The sequence below is a fragment of the Benincasa hispida genome, chromosome 6, assembly GCF_027475165.1.
Source record: "Benincasa hispida cultivar pf3 chromosome 6, pf3_genome.v1.1, whole genome shotgun sequence".
NCBI classification, from domain to species: domain Eukaryota; kingdom Viridiplantae; phylum Streptophyta; class Magnoliopsida; order Cucurbitales; family Cucurbitaceae; genus Benincasa; species Benincasa hispida.
In genome coordinates, this window is record NC_143483.1 from 44,696,979 (window position 1) to 44,718,598 (window position 21,620).

At 31.9% G+C, this 21,620-nt stretch overlaps 1 protein-coding gene across 2 annotated transcripts; it reads right to left on the reverse strand.

The window, feature by feature from the left end:
• Positions 1 to 9,939: 9,939 nt before the first annotated feature.
• On the reverse strand, positions 9,940 to 18,390 carry LOC150035688 (GDSL esterase/lipase At1g54790-like). Of its 2 annotated transcripts, none has more exons than XM_090314488.1 (5): positions 17,969 to 18,390; positions 11,678 to 11,881; positions 11,419 to 11,588; positions 10,459 to 10,729; positions 9,940 to 10,367 (listed from the first exon to the last, which is right to left on the reverse strand). In XM_090314488.1, the coding sequence occupies exons 1-5, from the start codon at positions 18,201 to 18,203 to the stop codon at positions 10,099 to 10,101; spliced, it is 1,149 nt and encodes a 382-aa protein (XP_090170614.1). In that variant the 5' UTR covers positions 18,204 to 18,390; the 3' UTR covers positions 9,940 to 10,098. The 2 variants fall into 2 exon arrangements, with proteins under 2 accessions (XP_090170614.1, XP_090170615.1); XM_090314489.1 differs by lacking the exon at positions 17,969 to 18,390 and adding an exon at positions 12,322 to 12,652.
• Positions 18,391 to 21,620: the final 3,230 nt, after the last annotated feature.

The following is a 21,620-nucleotide window of genomic DNA, read 5'->3' on the forward strand; positions in this document are numbered from 1 at the left end:
ACTCATGTTTTAAAAGGGTTTTAAAATTGGACTGAGATAGACCTAAGTTCAAAGGTTCTAATGGGATTAGTAACCTAGTTTAATCTTTTTGAATCGGCTTAATAGGATTAAATTGATTGGCATAAAAGATTAAAATTGTATTAAATCTATCTATAAGGGACCTTTTGTCTAAGGTGGGTTCTATCTAGGCTGGGGTACTTAAGTTGACAGAAACGAAACACCCGTACCTGGGAACCTGCCTGGAAAGGTGAATTAGATAGATTTTCTACTAGCATGCGATAGTTGGTCAAAGACTCCATTAAAGAGTTTATAGATGATGTTCAAAAGTTGTTTAATTATCCAAGGTAAAAGTTACTCTTGGGCAACCTAAAAAGTGACTTAGTTAAAATTCTTAGTCGTGTTTTTTCTAAGTAAACTAAATCCTAGGTTATAGAACACTCAGTGGGAAGAAAAGATGTATCTGATATGACTATGATTCCACTCACGTTTGTCCCTGGATGTTCGCACCGTGAGATTCATGCTTGGCCTTGTGGTGCCCTGGGAGCATCCCCCTTCGAATGGTGTTTGCATGAGTCAATATCAGGGTGGACAGAGAGAGTGTTTATAATAAGTGAGTGAAGGGTGTGTGTCAACACGTCCTACGGTCTTTGTCATTAGTTCATACCGTGAGATCATTCTATACTCCCTCGTGGCGCCCTAGGAACGTCCCCCTACAGATGGATTTTGTGAAGTTGGTCAAGATCAAGGTGAACTCCAGAAATGGATAGGGTCGCTTTAAGTTTTCCCCCAATCAGAGTTTTTCCCTTCGAATTGGTTGCTTGGGTCAAATCTCTAGAGCCTAAAATGACGGGTCACACTTGCGGAAGGTTGTTAAGTAAGTTAATGATCTCTTGACCAAATCAATGATGGCTAGTTGTTATAGGAGCAAGAGTTGTTATGGTATTAATGACTAGTTGATACTTTCTCAATTCAGAAGAGGGATAATTGGCCTCCCTTCGGCGGCTTTTGTCCTAAACCTTTGAAGCGTCATTGCGAAACTAGATGTCACACGGGGTTCATGTTAGTTTTGCTAAACCTTATTGGATGTTGTATGTTTTTTCAATGGGTATATGCTTAAAACCTAGCGTAGGTCAATGTGTTTTTGTTTTCAGCAACTTGTTAGTATTTTCGTTTAATGCCTCTAGTTTGACCAATTACATATAGTGGAAAGAGTCTTGTAAAACGTATTTCATGGTAAAAAACCTCGAATTTGTCATGGTTGAGGAATGTCTTCAAGTCCCGACCCTTGATGCACCTCGAAGTGTTCGTAATGCATATAATGTTGGGATTGGTGTCTTAATTCTCCCGGAGTCTCGTTGTTTGTAATGATACACATTGTTTTATGAATAAAATAACTATTATTTTATTTTGGCATTTACTCATATCCAATAAACAAAGCTCCATGGTTATCTTATGTAAACTTAAGCATGTATATGTGATATACAAGTGGATCATGACTTAAGTGATAACCTAAATAGGTTTGTAGTATAAGGATTAAGGTGGGATACTTGATCCTGGTGACAATACGGATACAACCCGCTTTGTAAAGGTTTGCAAATGTTGTAAACTACTACAGATGGTAGATCCTGACCATTCATGTAGAGACGTGCGAGCGGGGGTGTCCTATACAAAGAGTTTGTATAAGACTGAACCACGAGATGACTAGACTCTATATATGACGCCGTTGATACTAGAGACTTACATCTCACCTAAACGACCATAGGTGACATGACCTCAATCCTGAGTGTTTTGGGAATTCCTGCCTTTGAGAGCGGTCCTTTGATTAGTATGGGTAAGAGTGGCCAGATTTCCAACTCAATAAGCCTACCTTTTTGAGGATTTATCTGATTTGGGAGCTGGGAACTCAATACACAAGATAGAATTCACTCATTTCTTGAAGTAGGGATAAGTAGAGAGATTGTTCTCTTAAGGATTGATTCTAGGGCTTGAACATAGTGGCCACAGCCTCTCTTTGGAAGAGAGGACCCGGTCATAGTAGGACTATGACTTATGTTCATTAGAGGGATCAGTGGTACTTAAGGAGTTAAATGTAACTACAAGGGCATAACAGTTATTGGCCGAGCTGTACTTACGAGCAATCTATGAAGGGTTGTCGCACTGTTAATTGGTTAAGATGGACACATAATATATCTATGGTAAAGAGAGTTCAGTTGTCGGTCTTTAGTGGAGTGTCTAGTAATTAACAGATGATGGATCTGGTGACTAAAGAGTTTAGTTAGTTATTTACGTACCGTTGGAGCTTCGAGCTATAGGTTCATAAGGTCCCCTTGGTAGCTCAATGGATTCAGTTGAGGATCAGTTCTTGGTGTTGATTTGAAATGTTCAAATTAACAAGAGGTTATTTGATTATATATGATATGATCGGTATGATGTATGAGATACATCTAGTGGAGGATTATATAAATGAGATTTACATTAAGTACCATGGAATAGATAAAGGACTATGGTTTATATGTTTCATGAGATGAAATATTAAAACTATAGGTTATAAATATAGTATGATAAGTTGGTTATCATTTATATTTATAATAATATTAATTATTGGATAATTAACTCTTTTTCTCTAATAACCAATTGAGTGGGAGGTTATTGGTGGTTTCATGGTAATCGTGAGATAAAAAGAAAATTGTTTTCCTAATTTTAGTAAGTTTTGAAAAAGAGATTTTGTGAAATTGAGATTTCCTCTCTCGAAATAATCTCACGAAAGTTGTCAAGTAAATAGGATTTACTAAGCGACAGCTTGGATAAGGTAAACGATCGTGTTGTGTTTGTAGGCGACAAACATTTAGCTAAGCGATAAGCTAAACGATCACATAGCTTTTGCTAGACGATCTCTTAGCTTTTCCTATACGATTGGGCATCGACCTATACGATAGGTTCAACCATCTCCCACTTGCTCAATCGTTTACATGATTGTGTTTCCTCCGTCTTCTGCCTAAAACTAAGTCCACACAGAGCCCACCCTCTGGATTCTCACATCGAAAATACCAAGGTAGCCTTCTTGGTGGTGTCATACTTTCGATACCGTCGAGGTTCTGTGGAGGCCATTCGTGTTGCTAGGGTGTTCGTGACCAAGGCGATCGCTGAGTTTTAGTGCGTGGTGTTCATGCAGTGCAACGGTCATGTTGGACGAACATTCGTGGTTGCTATGTTGCTGTGTTCGAGCATTTGTGATCAAGGATATTGGCGATGAGTCTACAAATGTGTGTAGCGTTTCTCCTTGATCATTTGTATTATCATGCTGTAATTTCTATAATTAATGCAGAACCGTATGTTTCTGTTTGACTATAATTGTAAAGTTCATATATGATTGTAATTTGGAATGATCTTTTCGCTGCTCATAGAAATCCTCGTGCACGATTTCCTTCATATGAGGTGTGGATGAAGGCTAATTCATTGGCCCGACTTCATATTTTGGCTAGCATACCTGATGTTTTATCCTAAAGGGTTGAGAACATGGTCATTGCACGCGAGATCATGGACTCGTTGTAAGATTTGTTTAAACGTCAGTTCTTACTTTTCAAGCACAAAGGAATAGATGAAAAAACCAGTAGTGTCAGCTCCAAAGGTAAACTCCAGGAAGAGGAAGCAATTGTTGCTGACTCTATTGCGGTTCATAGAAGAGAAGTGTTCTCTGCCATGCAACTTGGAGCTTATTTAGGTTCTGATACAGATCCCACTACTCTCCAAAGAGGGGGATGTCTGAAGACAGTAAATCTGATTTATTAGTCTTGAAGACGTGTTTGGTAGAGAATGATGATTCTGCTTGGATCCTTGATTCATGTACTACTAATCACATTAGTTCCTCTTACCAAGGATTCAGTTCCTGGCAAACGTTGCCACAGGGAGATATGACTCTTCGAGTCAGTACTAGTGAGGTTGTTTCTATTGTTGCTGTAGGCAGGCTAAAGTTATTTTTGGAAAAGAAACGTTATTTGTTACTGGATAATGTTTTCGTAGTTCCTCATATTAAAAGGAACTTAATCTCGATTTCTTGTCTCATTGAACAAGGGTATACCGTCTCCTTTTCTGAGAATAAAGTGTTTATTTTCATGAATTGAATGAAGATTGGTTTTGATTCAATGGAAAGTAACTTATATGTACTAAGGCCGTTAGTTACAAAAGCCTTGTTTAACACTGAAATGTTCAGTACGGCAACAACAGCAAAAAGATCAAAGGTTTTTCTTAAGGAAAACGCCCATCTTTGGCATCTAAGGTTAGGTCACATCAACCTCAATAGGATTGAGTAGTTGGTGAAAAGTGGACTTCTGAAGAGTTTAGAAGAAAACTCCTCGCCGATGTGTGAATCATGCCTCGAAGGCAAGATGACCAAATGACCTTTTACTGGAAAAGGTTACAGAGCCAATGAATCCTTGGAGCTTGTACATTCTGACTCTGTGGTCCGATGAATATTAGGGCTCGAGATGGGAATGAATATTTCATCTCTTTCATAGATGATTATTCAAGGTTTGGGTATCTCTTCCTAATGCAACGTGAGTCTGAAGCCCTTGACAAGTTCAAGGAGTATGAGGCTGAAGTTGAAAACTTGTTAGATAAGAAGATAAATACTACGATCTGATCGTGGTGGAGAGTATATGGACCTCCAATTCCAGAACTATATAATAAAACATGGGATTGCATCCCAACTCTCGGCCCTAGGTACACCTCAGCAGAATGGTGTATCAGAAAGAAGAAATAGGACCTTGTTGGACATGGTACGGTCTATGATGAGTTATGCTCATCTTCTAGACTCGTTTTAGGGTTTTGTAGTGGAGACTACATGTTATATTCTGAACAACGTTCCCTCGAAAAGTGTTTCTGAAACACCTTTTGAGATGTGGAGAGGTCGTAAAGGTAGTTTACGCCACTTCAGAATTTGGGGGTGTTCAGCCCATGTGCTTGTGACTAACCTAAAGAAGTTGGAACCGCGTTCGAAAGTTTACTTCTTTGTAGGCTACCCCAAGGATACGAGGGGTGGATATTTCTATGATCCAAATCTATTGGGATCTTTTGAATATTGCTCATGAGCAATTTCAACCATTTCTTTTATATTTCCAACATCATTCTCTTCATACCTACATTCGGGGGATTTTCCATGCAAGGATGAACTAGGAAGTTCTTCACCATGCCAAATTCAAATCTTATAACTTTCATCAATTCCATTAAAATATAAATGATCTCTAATATCATTGTTATTATGTCTTTGACAATTTTCACATTCAAACAAAGACAACGTATAGTAGTATTATTTGTATTTGAAAATCCGAATTTGATAAAGTTTTCCACACCCAACTCAAACTCTTTAGATAATCTATTCTTTATCATCCATGATTCATCCATACTTATAATAAGCTAATCTTGGAACTACAAAAAAAAATATTACAATATTTCAAATTAGATAACTCATATAACTTATAAAATTTGTATGGAATTGACATTTATAGAGAACTTAAGAACTTGAACTCTCAAAAACTTCAAATGTGTGCTAATATTGTAATGAATTAATGATTTACTAAATTCAAAATCCTAAAAATTAAATGGTGTAAAGAGCAACTATAACCACTTTTGTATTATGCTAAAGTAGAGACTGATTATTTCAAATGGGATCAAATGCTTTCAAATTCTAAATGATGTGCTAATTTATGGTTGAAGGACACTTTTCTTTGTACATTGTTTTCAATATAACGGCCAAATATGTGAGAAGATAATAAGATACATCTTGGATGCGTGTATTTGAATTCTTCTATTCTTATTGATAAGAATATTTTTTAGTTTGTTTTTTTTATTTAAGTTTTCCTGAATGAAGACTCTGATTTATAATGTCTAATTTGTAATCAAAGAACTGTAATTACAAAAATGAACAGATAAACTTGAAACAGGGCTCATGGTGGAATATGTGATGAAATAATGGTGTAGAATGCAATGGTGGAATATGCGTTGTGCATGCAAGTTTTCTTAGCAAGATCCAAGTATAAACCTACTAAGTTGCCTGGTAAGTCCAGGGTCAAACACAAGGACTATGGAAACAGTATGCGAAGGTAATTTCAGATCTCTTTGCGGTAACAAATAAAACAATGCGTTGGTTGGTATGTTGTTTCAGGTATAAAGTCTATGTGGCGGATTTAAGAAAAGAGTTAATAATATGAAAGTACAATGAGTATGCAAGGGAACGGGTTGATAGGGGATTTAGCTAACACTTCCTAAGATTGTGTTCATGTCATGCGATCATGCTACATACATACAACAACAAGTCATATCTCAATGCAAATGCTATAGCTTCTAGTTTTAAAACGCATGCGATGTATGCGATGATGTCTATAGGACTTATGTCTAAGCCTCTATTCTTGTCTATGCGATGATGAATGACACACACATACACAAGGCGACTGCATACTACCATATCCTATTTCTAGGGTGCATGTGATTCATGTTAGCAAACAGAGCTTATCTCTAAGTCTCTATCTCTTACTTATCTTGCTTTCTCAAGTCTAGATTCTAACCTAGCTCTCTCAAGTCTTAGGTTATTTCTTTAGACTCTCTCTTGAGTAGCTCTAAAGGTGTGATGGATGCAAAATAAGACAAGATGATCGCATGTAATGAAGATCTTAGGTCATGCTAGCTAAGTACTTCTCAACCCATTCGGATGTTTAGTTACTCATGCATAATATAAAGAGAGTGAGCAAATATAGAGATGCAAGTTTCATTTTATAAATGAAATCAAGATACAGGATGACAATGGAAAATAAAGATGGGGAGCATGGTAGCAATTTCTTGCTTCCCAAGGCTTTTACATTGTTTTCCTCTACTCTGCCCCAAAGAATATTCTTGCTCTCGCAAGAGTCGACCCTCTTTCTGTTCTCAACGCTCCCCGGTAGTCTCTCGAGCTGACCAAGACGATCTTCCAATGTCTTCTCTCTTCTCTCGCCTCCGCCTTCTAAGTATATGAAAACTATGAACAAAGGCTAACTATCTTCTATATGGTGAACTCTCTATATGGTTGAGCTGGAAGAAAAAACGAACCGAAATCCTTTAATGAAGGCGGCCTTCGGTATTTATAAAGCTTTAGGGTGAAGAGCTTTTCCTCTCAAATGATTGCACTGATGAGATGTCATTAATTCTCTATCTGATGTGCCGAATAATTGTCACTGAAAAGTTGAGTGTACTTGCTACAGTGTATCGTTAACGACTTGTCAACTTAATTCGAAATCGGCCGTTATCAGCTTTATATCCCATCGTGATTTATTAAGCTTTTACCTTGATGCACCAGCTCTATGTGGTCACCTTCTTGAGTAGATTTTCGCGAACGCAAACGATCGCATAGCCTTGCGGTTGCAATCTCTTAATGCGCTCGGACGCTAATTTCCTTGGATCACAATTCTGCCTTGTGCCAATGCATTATACACATATAATAAAGTAGTTATTATATATATATTTTTATTTTATTAATTTAATTGAAATTAATTAAAGGAAAGGAGTTACAACTCTCTCCCCTCATTCTCTCAATTATTATACATGAGATTCAAGTTGGTTGAATATGATTCTACTTCCTAATTGGCTCAAGAGAGAATAGTTCTCTCCAAGAGAAAAGTTCTCTGTAGAAACTTCCTCTCTTCATCTCCATCTCTTTACCATCTTCTAAAGATTGAAGCAAAGCCCACAACTCTTGCTTGAATCTTTTATCCCAAAAGAATACAGAGGGTTCTCGAGTAGTAGTGTCTGTTCTTGAAGAAGAAGATCCGTGGAGAAGGAGTTCCGTTCATGACTTATACGAGGGAGTTATTGAAGAAAAGGTTCTTCAAAGGTAAGGGTTTCTGAAACCCTAGGTATTTGTTTTAAAGCATGTTGTAATTTAAAGTAAATGCATATCTTGTCGTTGTTTTACTGTAAAACTTCATATTCAATAAAAATGTAATTTGGGACAATCTTTGCTTCCACTCAAAGGATTTTTTCCAAAAATTTCCTCAAATTGGTATCAGAGCCAGGTTGTAGGTTTCTGATTCCAAATTCTATTCGTTTTATTGAATCGATTTATAGTAATAGTGGGTTTTTTATTCTACATTCTGGTTCATGCAATGAATGGTTGTGGATGGATTTGTTGATGGATGTTTCAGGATAGAATGCTCTGTTTAAGGCTTTCTTTAATTTACAAATTTGGTTTGTAAAGGCCCCTACATTTTTGGGCATTAATTGTTGCAATCAAGTCTGTAATTTGAAGTTTTTGAGTCGCTCGTGATGTTCCGGAGGCTTCAAAAAAGGGTTGTAGAGTGTTGTTTCGATGGAGAAGACGAACATAGGTTCCAAATCGTGTAGCTATAGCTAAACGATCAGGTAGTTCATGTTATGCGATCAGGTAGCTTTTGCTATACGATTGTGTAACATTTGCTAAACGATCGCATAGCTAATGCTATGTGATCGTGTAGAGTTTGCTACACGATCATGTTGCGTTTGCTACACAATCGTATAGTAGCTTGCTGAACGATCGCACTCTTCGCACTGTAGATATATTTCTGTGTCCACGGATATAATCAATCAACAGTAAGTCGACCTTTCACGAATTGTCCATAGTTACAGTTGGATCAAATTACTGTTTTACCCCTGTAATTACATCTAAATTCTTAAGTACCACTGATCCTACTAATGAACAATCAGTTTATAGTCCAACTATAAACTAAATCCCTCTCTGGCTATTGAAAGGGTGGTGCCTCATTGTTCAAAACCCGGAATCAACCCTTAAGGGAGAAATTCATCTACTTACCCTAAAGACGAGAAGGAGTGAGTTGCATCTTGTGTAGCTATGTTCTCAGCTTCTTACTCGAACAAATCCCCAAAATGGTATGCATATTGAGTCGGCGAAACTGACCACTCTCACCCATACAAATCAAAGGGTTGCCCTTATAGACCGGAGTTCATAATTCACTCAAGATTGAGGTCGAGTTACCTATGGTCATCCTATGAAATGTAGACTCTTCAATTAACGGTGTTATAAAGAGAGACTAATCATTTCGTTGTCCGGTATTATACAAACTCTTTGTATAGGATACCCCCACTTGTATATCTCCACATGAACGATTTGGATCACATCGTTTATAACACTTACAACTCTTGTAACATTTACAAAGTAGGTCGTATCCATAGTGTTATCAGGATAAGGCACCCAATCTTATCCATATACTACATACGATTTAGGTTGTTACTTAAATGTGATCTACCTATATGTCTACCACACACATGTTCAAGTTACATAAAGGAACCTCGTGTATTAGTTTATTGGATTATGTTAATGCAATCTAATTTGTGAATAAAATAACACCTTATTTTATTAAATATATAATTCGAATACAGTATGCAAACTACAAGAACTACGAGATTTATGACATCAACCCCAACAGTTATTAGTTTAGAATTTAAACTATTCTCTTAAAAATCATGGATTAAAACTTAAAACTCACATTTGAAAGTTCAAGGTCCAAATATGGACATGTTTGAAAGTTCCGGGACAAAATAGAATGAACTTGAAAGTTAAAAAATATATATATATATATATTCAAACCAAAATTTTAACATTGTTTAGATAAATTTTAAATGAAAAATACTTAGGTACATCATAGATAGCACCTATCTTTGTGTATCCTACCAAATTGTCCGATCATAACTTGTCATATGGTAAATTTTACTTTTTTGTTTTTTAGAATATTTTAATATTTTTTAATGTGAGTGGTGAGAGAAGGGATGCACCTAAGTGTTATCTAAATTGAATTCATATTGTGTCACAATCCATCGAAGAATGGGGGAGCAAAGTTATACTTTGTTTAAAACACTAATAATTTTGATTCATCTAAGCGCATATGTACTGTGTTTGCAATCTAGAAACAGGAGCCATAAAATGAATTGAGATATGAATTATTTGATTCCATGTTCATAGCCACCTCACAGTCACTGACGCAACCCATTGTCAGATCTTAGTTTCAAATCCCAAATGAATGCTTACATTTAGACATATATAAATCAGTTATCAATTGTGTAATGAATGTAAGGCAACTAGAACTTGAGCTTGAGAAGGAAAGGCATTTTGTCTGAGAAGGGTGGATCAGAATATTTCCCAGTGAGTATTTGTGATGACACATACTGATTTGCAGCTTCAGTGTAATGAATTCCATCCCAATTGATATACTCCGAGCTATCGTCACAGCCTTTTGCAGTGACCAACGTCCCATTCAACGTCTTCGTTTGTCCACAGACAATTCGACTGTCGTAGTTAAGAGGTGGACCTCCATAGCCACAGCAAGCCATTATAGGTTGTTCAAACCCTGCCATACAAACAAAATGGAACAAGTCATTAGATTCAACAGGATTAACAGAAAATTAGACTAATCTACAAAGAACAGCAAGATGGCCAACCCAGTCGTGAATAATTGGCAATAAGATTCGATTTTATCGAGTAGATATCAATGTATGTGATGTTGCCATCAGTATATTGGCCCTGCAGCTTTTTACAGAGAGCATGAAGCTGTAGATTGAAGAGCTTGGCTGCTTGGTTATGTGAACTGACGCATCCAAATTCATCAATCTTTGATGGGTCAGTTCCAAATTTAGCAACATTCTGAGCCAAGCATCCTAAGGGACCTGTGTTGTGTATCCAAAAATTCCTGGCCCCTTGGTCGTACAGTTTCTGAAAAATAGGCAAAGGGGATTATTATGGAATGACAAACAAAGAAAACAAAAAGCGTACATGTAGAAAGTAGACATACAAGTCTACAAGTGTACATGTAGAAGAGAGAGAGAACAGTTTATTATTAGAGAGAAAATATAAGATTAAAAATTCAAAGGCTCCTGTGCTTGGTCATTTGGAATGCTAGATAATAGATTCAAGGTATTCCAATAAGGATAATCAACATAAATGTAATATTTTGCAGCTATAAAGTCTTATCATATGATATAGAAAATGAAATTGAACTTTCACCGTCTCCTTGTTCTGTTTTCCCACATTTTACACATGGGGCAAGCAATACTTAAGTTTCAGCCTAACAGGTCAGATTTTATATTATATATGTTAGTGCCCGACCCCATTTATGTTCTCAACTAATCTCATAGAACAAGCACAAACTTTAGCTACCCTGAGGCCAATTAAGGATTAGTGGCTTAATATTTCTATAAAAGATGATTATTTCGACTAAAACCATCATCAACCGCCAAGCAATTATACAAAGTAACCTCCAAAAACACTAAAAATCAAGCTATAAAAATATCCAGATATAAAAAAGATACCTAAATCCAACACAAAATCAAGTAGTTTAAAAACACATCTAAAGTAAATTGCCATTGTGCAAAGATAACTTGAAAGAAAGCATTAAATCTAACCTGAACTCCACTCTCAAACTCAGCTAAAATGGTAGGTATTGAGGCAAGAATTTGGTCAAGAGTTTTGGAGTAAAATGCACCAGCAAGGTCATTCTGACCAATATCAAACATGTAAAGCCCCTTCTGGAAGTAATCTTCAGCTGGAAGATACTTATCAAGTTTCTTACCACCTAAAGAAAGCAACTGAAAAGATCTTTAAAAAAATTGTATGTTCTCTCCCGGATTTCAATCTTCATGTTCAACAAGATTACCAAAATACCTTTTCCTTCTCGAAGCTCAAGAACTCTAGCTTTGAAATGAAGAAACTGATTCACCTGAACCCCAAACGAAAAAGGGCTAACAGAGGTAGCAGTTGCTGGAAGAACAGTCGAGCCTGCCGCTGCATAGTTGCATCCCTTTCGAAAATTTGGCGCGCCAAGGGAATCAAGATACGGATTCAAATAAGGCATATCCATGGCATCCACTGCGGGAAATAAGATCGCAAAGAACATTGAAAAAGGTTAGCACACGATTGCAGAAAAAGCACAAGAATCTCTCGTATTGAAAAAGAGAGAACGGGGAAAACTTAAAAGAACAGAAAATTACTCGTGAAAATAACAAAACAGGGGAAGTGGGAGATGGGAGCGTTAAGAAGTGAAAAAAAAAAAAAAAGAGAGAGAGAGAAAATCAACGAGAATCTAAGGCATCTAAAAAGGTGAAAAACAAGGGAAATACGAGATTGCAGAGACGAAAAACGAAAACCCAACTCGCAGAACAGAAAATTAAATGGAAAATCAACCACGGAACAGAAATTCCAGAGAAACCCAAGAATCAAAGTATCAGGAAAATGGGGAAGAAAAACAGGGGACATGTGAGATCGTAGAGTTGAAAACCGAAAAGGGTGGAAGCGAAACAGAAAATTACAGAGAAAATCAACGATGAGGCGGCCATCGCAGTATCTCCCAGAGGGATGTCCGAAGAAGCGGCGGCCATACGGGGGGTTAATGGTCTCAATGGCGGCACCCACAAGGCAGCCGGTGTCGGAGTTGGAGTCTCCGAAGTTGAAAACCGCCGGGCTTGAGAAAGGGTTGGATCTGGCAATGGGAAGGCAGAGGAGGAAGAAGGTGAGGATTTGGGTGAGAGCGGGCATGGCCGGCGGTGGAAGGGAGGAGGATTTGGGTGCGGCATTGATGTGGGGGTTGGATTTATATGGGAGAAGTGATGAGAACCCAGAAATGGAAGAAGAAAAGTGATGGCGTTGAAGGAATGGTTGGTAATGGTGGGTCAGTTCAGTGTGCAGTAAAAGCAAAAAGACGAAGGAAGGATGAGGAAGGGACAAAGCAATGGCAAGGGATACGGTTTTGTAGCGTAGCCGTAGGAATTTGCTGTGACTTGTGATTTTGGATGCCTAAAGCAGATGGAGCAATTTTATAAGCAGGGGACCCGCTTTAACATGTGAGAATTTTTGTCATGTGATGGAGTATTAATCATTATTTTTCAGTGTCGATTTCAAATATACAAATCAAAATATTTATAAATATAACCAAATTTCTTTACCTACAACAAATAGCCACAGATTATTATTTATATAAATATTTTCAGCTGTTTAGAATAGATAATTCAATAAATAGACCGTCATATTTTAATATTATTTATAAATATTTTCAAAAATTTTATCATTTAAAATAATTTTTCTATTTTTCATCTAAAAAAATAAGAAGTTAAATGATAGGAAGAATTAAATCTCAAACTTTAAAATAATAATAATAAATAAATTTAATTTATTGCTAGACTTAAACATACGTTTGTTGATGGAGTAGAAATTAGAAAACTTTAGGTTCTGTTTGGTAATCACTTTAATTTTATTTGGTTATTATTTCATTTTGGTTATGGGTTTCTTAAAATCAAATATACTTTCTCTAAATTTCTTACCATTATTTGCATATTTCTTGAGGATAAGAGTTAATTGTTAATCAAGTTCCAAAAATAAAAATAAAAACTAATGCTCCATTTGGTAACCGTTTGGTTTTTTTGTTTTTGTTTTTTAAAATAAACCCTATCTTTCCACATTTTTTACCATGATTTGCATCCTTCTTAAGTACAATGGTTGAATTTTTAGCCAAATTCCAAATTCCAAAAACAATCTTTTGAAAGCTATTTTTTTAGTTCTCAAAATTTGGCTTGGTTTTTTAATCATTGTTGAAAAGTAGATAACAAATGAAGAAATTTGGAGATGGAAGTAGTATTCATAGACTTAATTTTTAAAAACAAAAACAAAAAATAAAATGGTTACCAAGCATGACCTTAATTTTTTTTAGTTTTCAAATTTTTGCTTGGTTTTTGAAAACATTAGTAAAATGTGGATAACAAAGCAATAAATTTAGACATAAAAATAGTTTTTATAGGTTTAATTTTCAAAAACTAAAAATAAAAAAACAAATGGTTATCAAATGGTAGGGGTGTTCAAAAAACTCGATGATCCAAAAAAATCGATCAACCCAATCCAACTGTGCGATTTGAGTTGGGTTATCAACCCATTTGAATTGGGTCGAATTCAAATAAATGATAATTTTGTAGATTGGGTTGGTTCATGGATTCATCTAAAATAACCCCAACCAACCCAAACTTATTGTTAATTTTTTATTTAAAAAAAAAAACTTATGATACAATTATAGATACATATAATTATTTAAGTTTTTTTATAAATAATTTATTATCTAATAACTTCTAAAAATAGTTTTTTAGTACTTTGGAAAGAAAAAAAATCATTATATAATTTGAAATTATGTTTAAATCTTAATTCAATATATAAAAATAATTAAATCAACTTTTTTCATATTAACATCTTACTTTTTTTAAGAACATAAATTTAAATAAATAACCTTATTAACTCGAACCAACCCAATCCAAATGTTTTATGGCTTAGTTGGGTTGGGTTCATTGTTTTTAATAAGAGTCATCTAGGTTGAAGAAATTAATAACCGAACAATTGGATTGAATCTAAAAAGTCCTTCAATCCAACCCAACCTACGAACACCCCTATCAAATGGGTCATTAGTTTTTTTATTTTTTATTTCTGAAAATTAAGTTTATAAACCCTTCTTTCACCTCTAAATTTCTTGTTATGTTATCTTACTTTCTATTAGTGTTTTAAAAAATCAAGAACCAAAACCAAAATCAAATGGTACCAAATCAAAAACCAAAATTGAATTAATTTCCAAAAACCAAAATCAAATGGCTACCAAATGTGACTTTTTTCCTTCATATTTTCTAATAAAACATCTCCATTTTGCTAACTCAACTTTACATTGGTTTAGAAAATACTTTTGATCACTAAGGCATTCCTTGGTAAATATCTTTTTTTTAATTTTTAATTTTTAAAATTAAGCCTATAACCACCTATTCTACCCTTAAATTTATTGGTTTATTATCTACTTTTTACCAATACTTTCAAAAACTAAATTAAGTTATGAAAACTAAAAAATATATATTTTTTTTATATTTTTTTTAATTTTTTATTTTTTTATTTTAATTATTATATTTTTTATTTTTATTTTCTATTATTTGTTTTTTTTTTTTTTTCATTATTTTAAAATATTATTTAATTTTTGATTTTTTTATATTTTTATTATTTTTTTTATTTTTATTTTTTTTTAAATTTTTATTTTTTTTATTTTTTTTTTTTTTTTTTTATTATTTTTTTTTTATTTTTTTTTAATTATTTTTATTATTTTTTTTTATTTTATTTTTTAATTTTGTTTATTTATATTATTATTCTATTATATAGTTTTATTTTTGAAATTTTACTAAGAATTTAACTGAAATATGAAAAATTTTGTAAAATATTTTGAGAAAATATGTTTAATTTCAAGAAGAAGAAGAATTAAATAGTTACGGACCTAAACTTTTATAAATGCAATAAGTAAGTCATATAATTTAGATGGACAAAATACATATTTAATTTTTGAGGTTTGAATTTGATATCTATCTAGCCTCTAACTTTTAAAAATGGCACCTTAGTCTTCAAATTTTGAAAAATAATTCTACATGGTGTTTTGTGTATTTGTTGTGTAATGAAAAAGTATTTAGGCCCCATTTGATAATATTTTGGTCTTTTGTTTAAATCTATTTCATCCACATTTCTTACAATGATTTGCATATTTCTTAATTATAATAATTGAATTTTTAATCAAATTTCAAAAATAAAAATAACTTTTTGAAAACTATTTTTTTTAGTTCTCAAAATATGGCTTAATTTTTTAAACCATTGATGAAAAGTAGATAACAAAAGAAGAAATTTAGGATTGGAAATAATGTTCATAGGCTTAATTTTAAAAAACAAAAATAAAATGATTACGAAACGGGGCCTTAATAATTAGGTTGATGATTATGTATCCCTGAGTTGGCAAATTTAGTAATTTACAACTATTTTTTTTTATTAGTGATTTAGCTCCTCTTTCTTTCATCTCCTCCTTCCTCTTTTCTTCTTCCTTTTCACTAATGAAGCTTGATGTTGTTGTCTGTTGCCCTCGCCCATCCCCGCTTCACACAACTGCAACTTCACTAAGCCCACAATGTAGCCAAAAACTTCCCATAACAGAGACACATTAAACAAAACCAACTTCGGGGACTAAATAGTAATTAGACAGCTCCTACTTTTAATTTTTTAACAATTTCATCTTCAAACTTTAGTTTCTATCTATGCTTTTGAATGTGTAACTATTTAATCTCTTTGTGAAAATATTGTTCAAATGTATTCAACTTTCTTACCTATATAGATCAATAAATTAATTAGAAATGAAATATGTCTTTATGAACTACCAAGACTAAGTTGCTACAGTATAGAAACAACACAAAGTTTTTCACTCCATATACTTTCATAAATATTGAAGGATCAAAAGTATTTTTTAATCTTTAATTTCTTAAAATTTAATACTAACATATATTTTTATATAGCGTATAAGTTGAAATGAAACAAACTTTAAATGTCATCTAAAAAAAAAGAATTTAAATTAAGAAATCAATTTAATTTTGAAGATAATAAGGATGAATATTCCTCATTTCAATCCCATTTTGTTTCTAATTTCTAATCTATATGTGTGAGTAGAAAGTACTTTATTTAAGAAATAATCAACAACTTCGTAATTTAATTTTCTCTAAATTTTTGTTTAATATGCATTTTTTAAAATATATTATCATAGTGTGATTTAACTAATTTTATCTATCTAGAATTTCAAAACTCAAGGGATTAGATTGGAAATAAAGATTGAAAGATTGAGGATAGATAAGTATTTCAATTACCATTTTATCTTAATTGTTTTTTTCCTTAATTGTTAGATCAAAATATCGTAAGCAATTGAGTTATGTTTAGATTCACCGCATATTATCTTAATTATTGTTTTTTTTTTTCTTAATTTTTTTTTAAATTATGACAACCAAATTGGAGATTTAAAGAAAATTTAAAATTAATGTCAAAATGGCTTGGAGGAGGGAAAATTATCTCTTCAGCCTCTGAATTTTAAAGAGTGTGTGTTTGGTCCTTAAGTTTTCAAAATCTAAATTTTGAGTGCTCGAGTTTCTATAAATAGGTCTAAAAGATCCATACCGTGATTTTTTATTATTTTAAATTAAAGAATAAAATGTTGAATTACCTCCTCTCTATTTTTTTTTTTAACTTATTTTTTAATTCCAAATGTCATGTTTATTTAAATCTATAACAAAAAATTACTCTATGGACATTTTTTATATATAGAAAAGACTTCGTGAACCATTTAATTCTATTCTCAAAATTTAAGGGACTAAAAATGTATATTTTAAAAATTAAGGAACCAAATATACCTATTTTAAAAAATTCGAGACTAAAATGTATATTTTGAAAATGTATGGATCAAAGGCACCTATTTTTTAAAATTCAAAGTTTTCCCTCAAAAGATAGAAAACCTTACTTAAACCCACAAGGCAATTCAATTCAAACATGAGGATCTTTTTATTAATAGTACAAAATATTAGTTTAACTATGTATATGGATGATTATTTTAATTTCAACACGAGAGTTACATACATAAACTTATCATTTGATCTCAAAAAAAAAAAAAAAAAATTCAAAACTCTTTTACGTCTAGATTTAACCTCAGAACAAGAACAATGATCATAAATTTTTGATACGTTGATAAAACTATGAAACAGCCTCAGACAAAATCAATGTTATCATCATTTTACTTCAAAATAATAATAATAATATTAAAATAATATTTTGATCCTTATTCTTTGAAATTATTTCATTTTAATTTATATATTTAGACATTTAGTTAATGTACTTTAAATAAATCTTAAATTTAGTTCTCAAAATTGATTAAATAGATATACAATTAAACACAATATGTAAATATGTTTTAAAATTTATAGTCGGATTGAAATTATAAAATAGAAATTTAATTAAATTGAAGGTTTATACAATAGAGACCATAATGATATTTTAATATCATAAAAAATCACGAAATTCAAGATTAACATGGAGAACGATAGAACAGACACTAGAAATATATATAAAAGCGAGTGTCGAAAAACTTACTGAGAAAATCAACGATGAGGCGGCCATTGCAGAACCTTCCAGACGAAGATGTATTGAAGTAATTTTTTCCATACGGCAAATTCAGGCTAAATCCCTTGCCGGCGACGAGTTCGCCGGTGTCGGAGTTCGAATCGCCGAAGTTGAAGGCCGCCGGATAATCGTACGAACTTCCAGCCCGGAAAACTGTCGAAAGCATGAGCGGAATCACGAAGGATTTGATGAAAGAAATCGCCATATTTGTCGTCCGATTATTCAGAAACAGAGTCGGAGGATTTTGATGTTCCGATGAGGAAGAATTATTCCGGCGGGGGAATTTATCGGCGGAGAAAGAAGGTTAGGGTTTAATTCAAGGGAAGGCAATGTGAAAGGTTGAAGCTAAGCTTTGTCTTGGCCGGAATATATACACTAACTCCCAACATTTTTGTAGTCAACAAGAAATTAAAAATTGGCTGTTTAACTAAGCCAGCAAATACTAACTAACTTGGATTTAAAAATTAATTTTAGACCTTTTTTCTTTATATTTTTATTAAGTTTTTATTTTTGAAAATTAAATTTACTTATACACACTATTATTACTTATACATTTGATTAATTGTTTTAAAATAAACTGTTAAATAGATTTGCGGTCTATTATTGATAGACAATATCATTTTGTCATATTTATAAAATGAACGAAATCAAACCAATTTTCAAAACTAAAAATTAAGTCTAGTATTTATGATTTTTTTTTTAGATTTTGAAAATTAAGTTTATAAACACTATCTTCACACATAAATTTTTATGTTTTTGTTATTCACTTCTTATTAATATTTTCGAAAATTAAACGGAGTTTTGATAACTAAAAAAATAAGTTTCACAAATTTGTTTTTATTTTTAAAATTTGACAAAGAACTAACGTGTTTCTTTAAAGATTGCGAATAGAAAAATTGAGAAGAAAGCAAGCATAATCTTCAAAAATAGAAAACTACAAATGAAATCGTTATCGCATGATGCCTAAGGCTCTAACTGTTTGGTAACCATTTGATTTTTAATTTTTTATTTTTGAAAATTAAGTCTATAAACACCACTTCCATCCATTGGTCTCTATGTTTTGTCATCTACATTTTAAGAGCATTTTCAAAGTCAAGATCCGAAAACTAAAAAAAAAAAAAATTAGCTTTCGAAAACTTGTTTTTTGGTTTTTGAAAATTGGCTACGATTTCAAATATTTACTTAGAAAATATGAAAACCATGAAAAAAAAATAGAGAGAAAATAAATATAAATTTCAAAAAAAAAAAAACCCCAATGATTATCAAACGAGACTTTAGTTTTCAAAAACTTATTTTTATTTTTTTAAATCTGATTAGAAATTCAAGCATTTCTTTAAGATAGATGAAAACCACGAAAGAAGAATGAAAAGACAACCATTTTAAATTTTAAATAATATATATTTATTTGGTATCTGAACTTTAAAAGAATGTTGTTGAATTGGGATATGTGAGCAGTACTTACTTTTATCACTCAATTTTTTGATTTCCTTCATTGCTGTTTAGGATTTCTTTTAAGATGTCACTTATCCATTAAGCTGAGTTAAAATAGTATGGCTAAGTAGTTAAACTTTAATAACTCAAGCATTGGTAAATAATGTGGCAAGTTATTAAAGAATATTTGGATTAGATTTTAACTTTAGGCCATTACTTTGGTCAGAAATTAAAGCAGAAAATATGGCTAAGAGACAATATCCATCAGATTTATGTGTCATTTTTAGGCATAATCATATCTAATTTGTTAGATTGAGTTTTAATTAATCCTTGCCAATAAATTATAAGGGCTAAAAATGTAAACTGCAGTTAAAGTTACAATTAGTTACAAAAGACAAATATAATAAAATGAAACCAGATTTGATGGGAGAGCCCATTTTGCAATTACAAGTATATATAAATATATAAAGACAATATTGAAGTTAAAAGTTTTAAACAAAACTTTATTTATATATATATATAAAAAGTATATGTATTTAAAGAAACTTTGCTAAGAAAAGAAAATTATCATTATGCAGTCAAGCAAAAATGGGATGTTAAAAAATTTTCTTCTCTTTCATTCTCCATTGAGATACAAAATTTTAATTATTTTACACATTCCAAAGTGAGAAAAATCCTAATGGGAAAATTGTTTTACTTTAATTTAAGGGTCTTAAAAAGGAAGACAGAGAAAGAAGAGTGAACATGAAAACATTATATGGTATGTAATATGATTTTAATTTGAGAGAATTTCATAGGGTGAGAGGATATATATTTAAATCAAATTTCAATATTTGGTCGCTAATTTCTTTTAATATAAATTTTAATATATTTTGAATAAAATTTACTAGATGTCTCTAACATTTATGAAATGCAACGAAATTGATTAGGGTTAGTGATATCGAAATAAGAAGTAAGATTGGACCAATTCCAATACTAAAAGGAAATTGATTAGAGTTAGTGATATCGAAATAAGGAAATTGATTAGAGTTAGTGATATTGAAATAAGAAGTAATTAAGGTCGATCAAATTCCAACTAAGATTTAATGTAATGTTGGTGTTAATGTTTAAAGATTTAGACATTTGGGGTGTTTTTTTTTTCCTTTTTTGTGAGAAGTTATGTGGTCTGAATTAGATACTATAGCTTGTGTTTATTATAGTACATGGGTTATAATAGTCTATGTTTGAGGTGCAGATTATTTTAGTCTAGATTATAATTATAATAATATGTATTTGGGGTACAGACTTGGATTATAATAGTGTGTGTTTAGGGTACAGACTATTTTAATTTAGATAAGAAATATTAAATATTGTAATAAAGAGGAAAAAAAAGAATATGAGTAAAAAAAATAGTAAAAACAATGTAACAATAATGGATTTGAAATGGTAATAATGTTGTTAATTGTAAGTTATAATAGTTGATAACATTAAATGTTCTAATTGGTAGGTGCCTCAAACATGGGGTTGACTATAATAGCTCACTCTACCAACTTCAAGTCGGTGACCCAAATACCCTTTAGAACTATAAGAGAGATGATTATGAAAAAAATAATATATATTTAATTAGGCTATACACCAATTAATAGGATTAATTTCCTATTGATTTTTTATGTGGGTGTAATATTTTTTTATCATATTTAACATATGTTTGACTGATAATTTTTTAGCTATAAGTTGGAAGGTGTTTTTTTAAAAAAAAAAAAAAAAAATCTTTTGAGTAATATAAGTTAGAATTTTAGGGTGGGTTTGGAGTTGTTTTGGGAGGGATATAAGTTATTATTATTTGTATTTTTTTTCTTGGTAAAACATAATTAAATTGGTTAAACTCACTTTTAAAAACTCGTTAATTTTGCACCGATTTTAAAATCAGTTTCCTATTTTAAATTAATTTAAAATTTAAAATTTTTTCCATCTAATTTTCATAAATTTGAATGCATCCACTTTTTAAAAAATTTACACTATATTGATTTTTTTAAATAAAACTATTTCCCTAGATATTAAAACTTAACCAACAACAAACAAAATATATCATCCTAAACCATAATTTAAAACTAGAAATTATAATTTTTTTTTAATAATAAGTATATTTTAGTTATTATATCTAAAAAAAATACTTTAGCATTTATTTATTATTTTATTTTACAGTTGATTT

Coding starts and splice junctions, on each gene's coding strand:
- LOC150035688 (XM_090314488.1), bottom strand. CDS start 18,203: ATGGCGATTTCTTTCATCAAATCCTTCGTGATTCCGCTCATGCTTTCG. Junction 10,730..11,418: donor AGTTTGAGAGTGGAGTTCAG/GTTAGATTTAAT, acceptor CCTATTTTTCAG/AAACTGTACGACCAAGGGGC. Junction 10,368..10,458: donor TGCCAATTATTCACGACTGG/GTTGGCCATCTT, acceptor TTTGTATGGCAG/GGTTTGAACAACCTATAATG.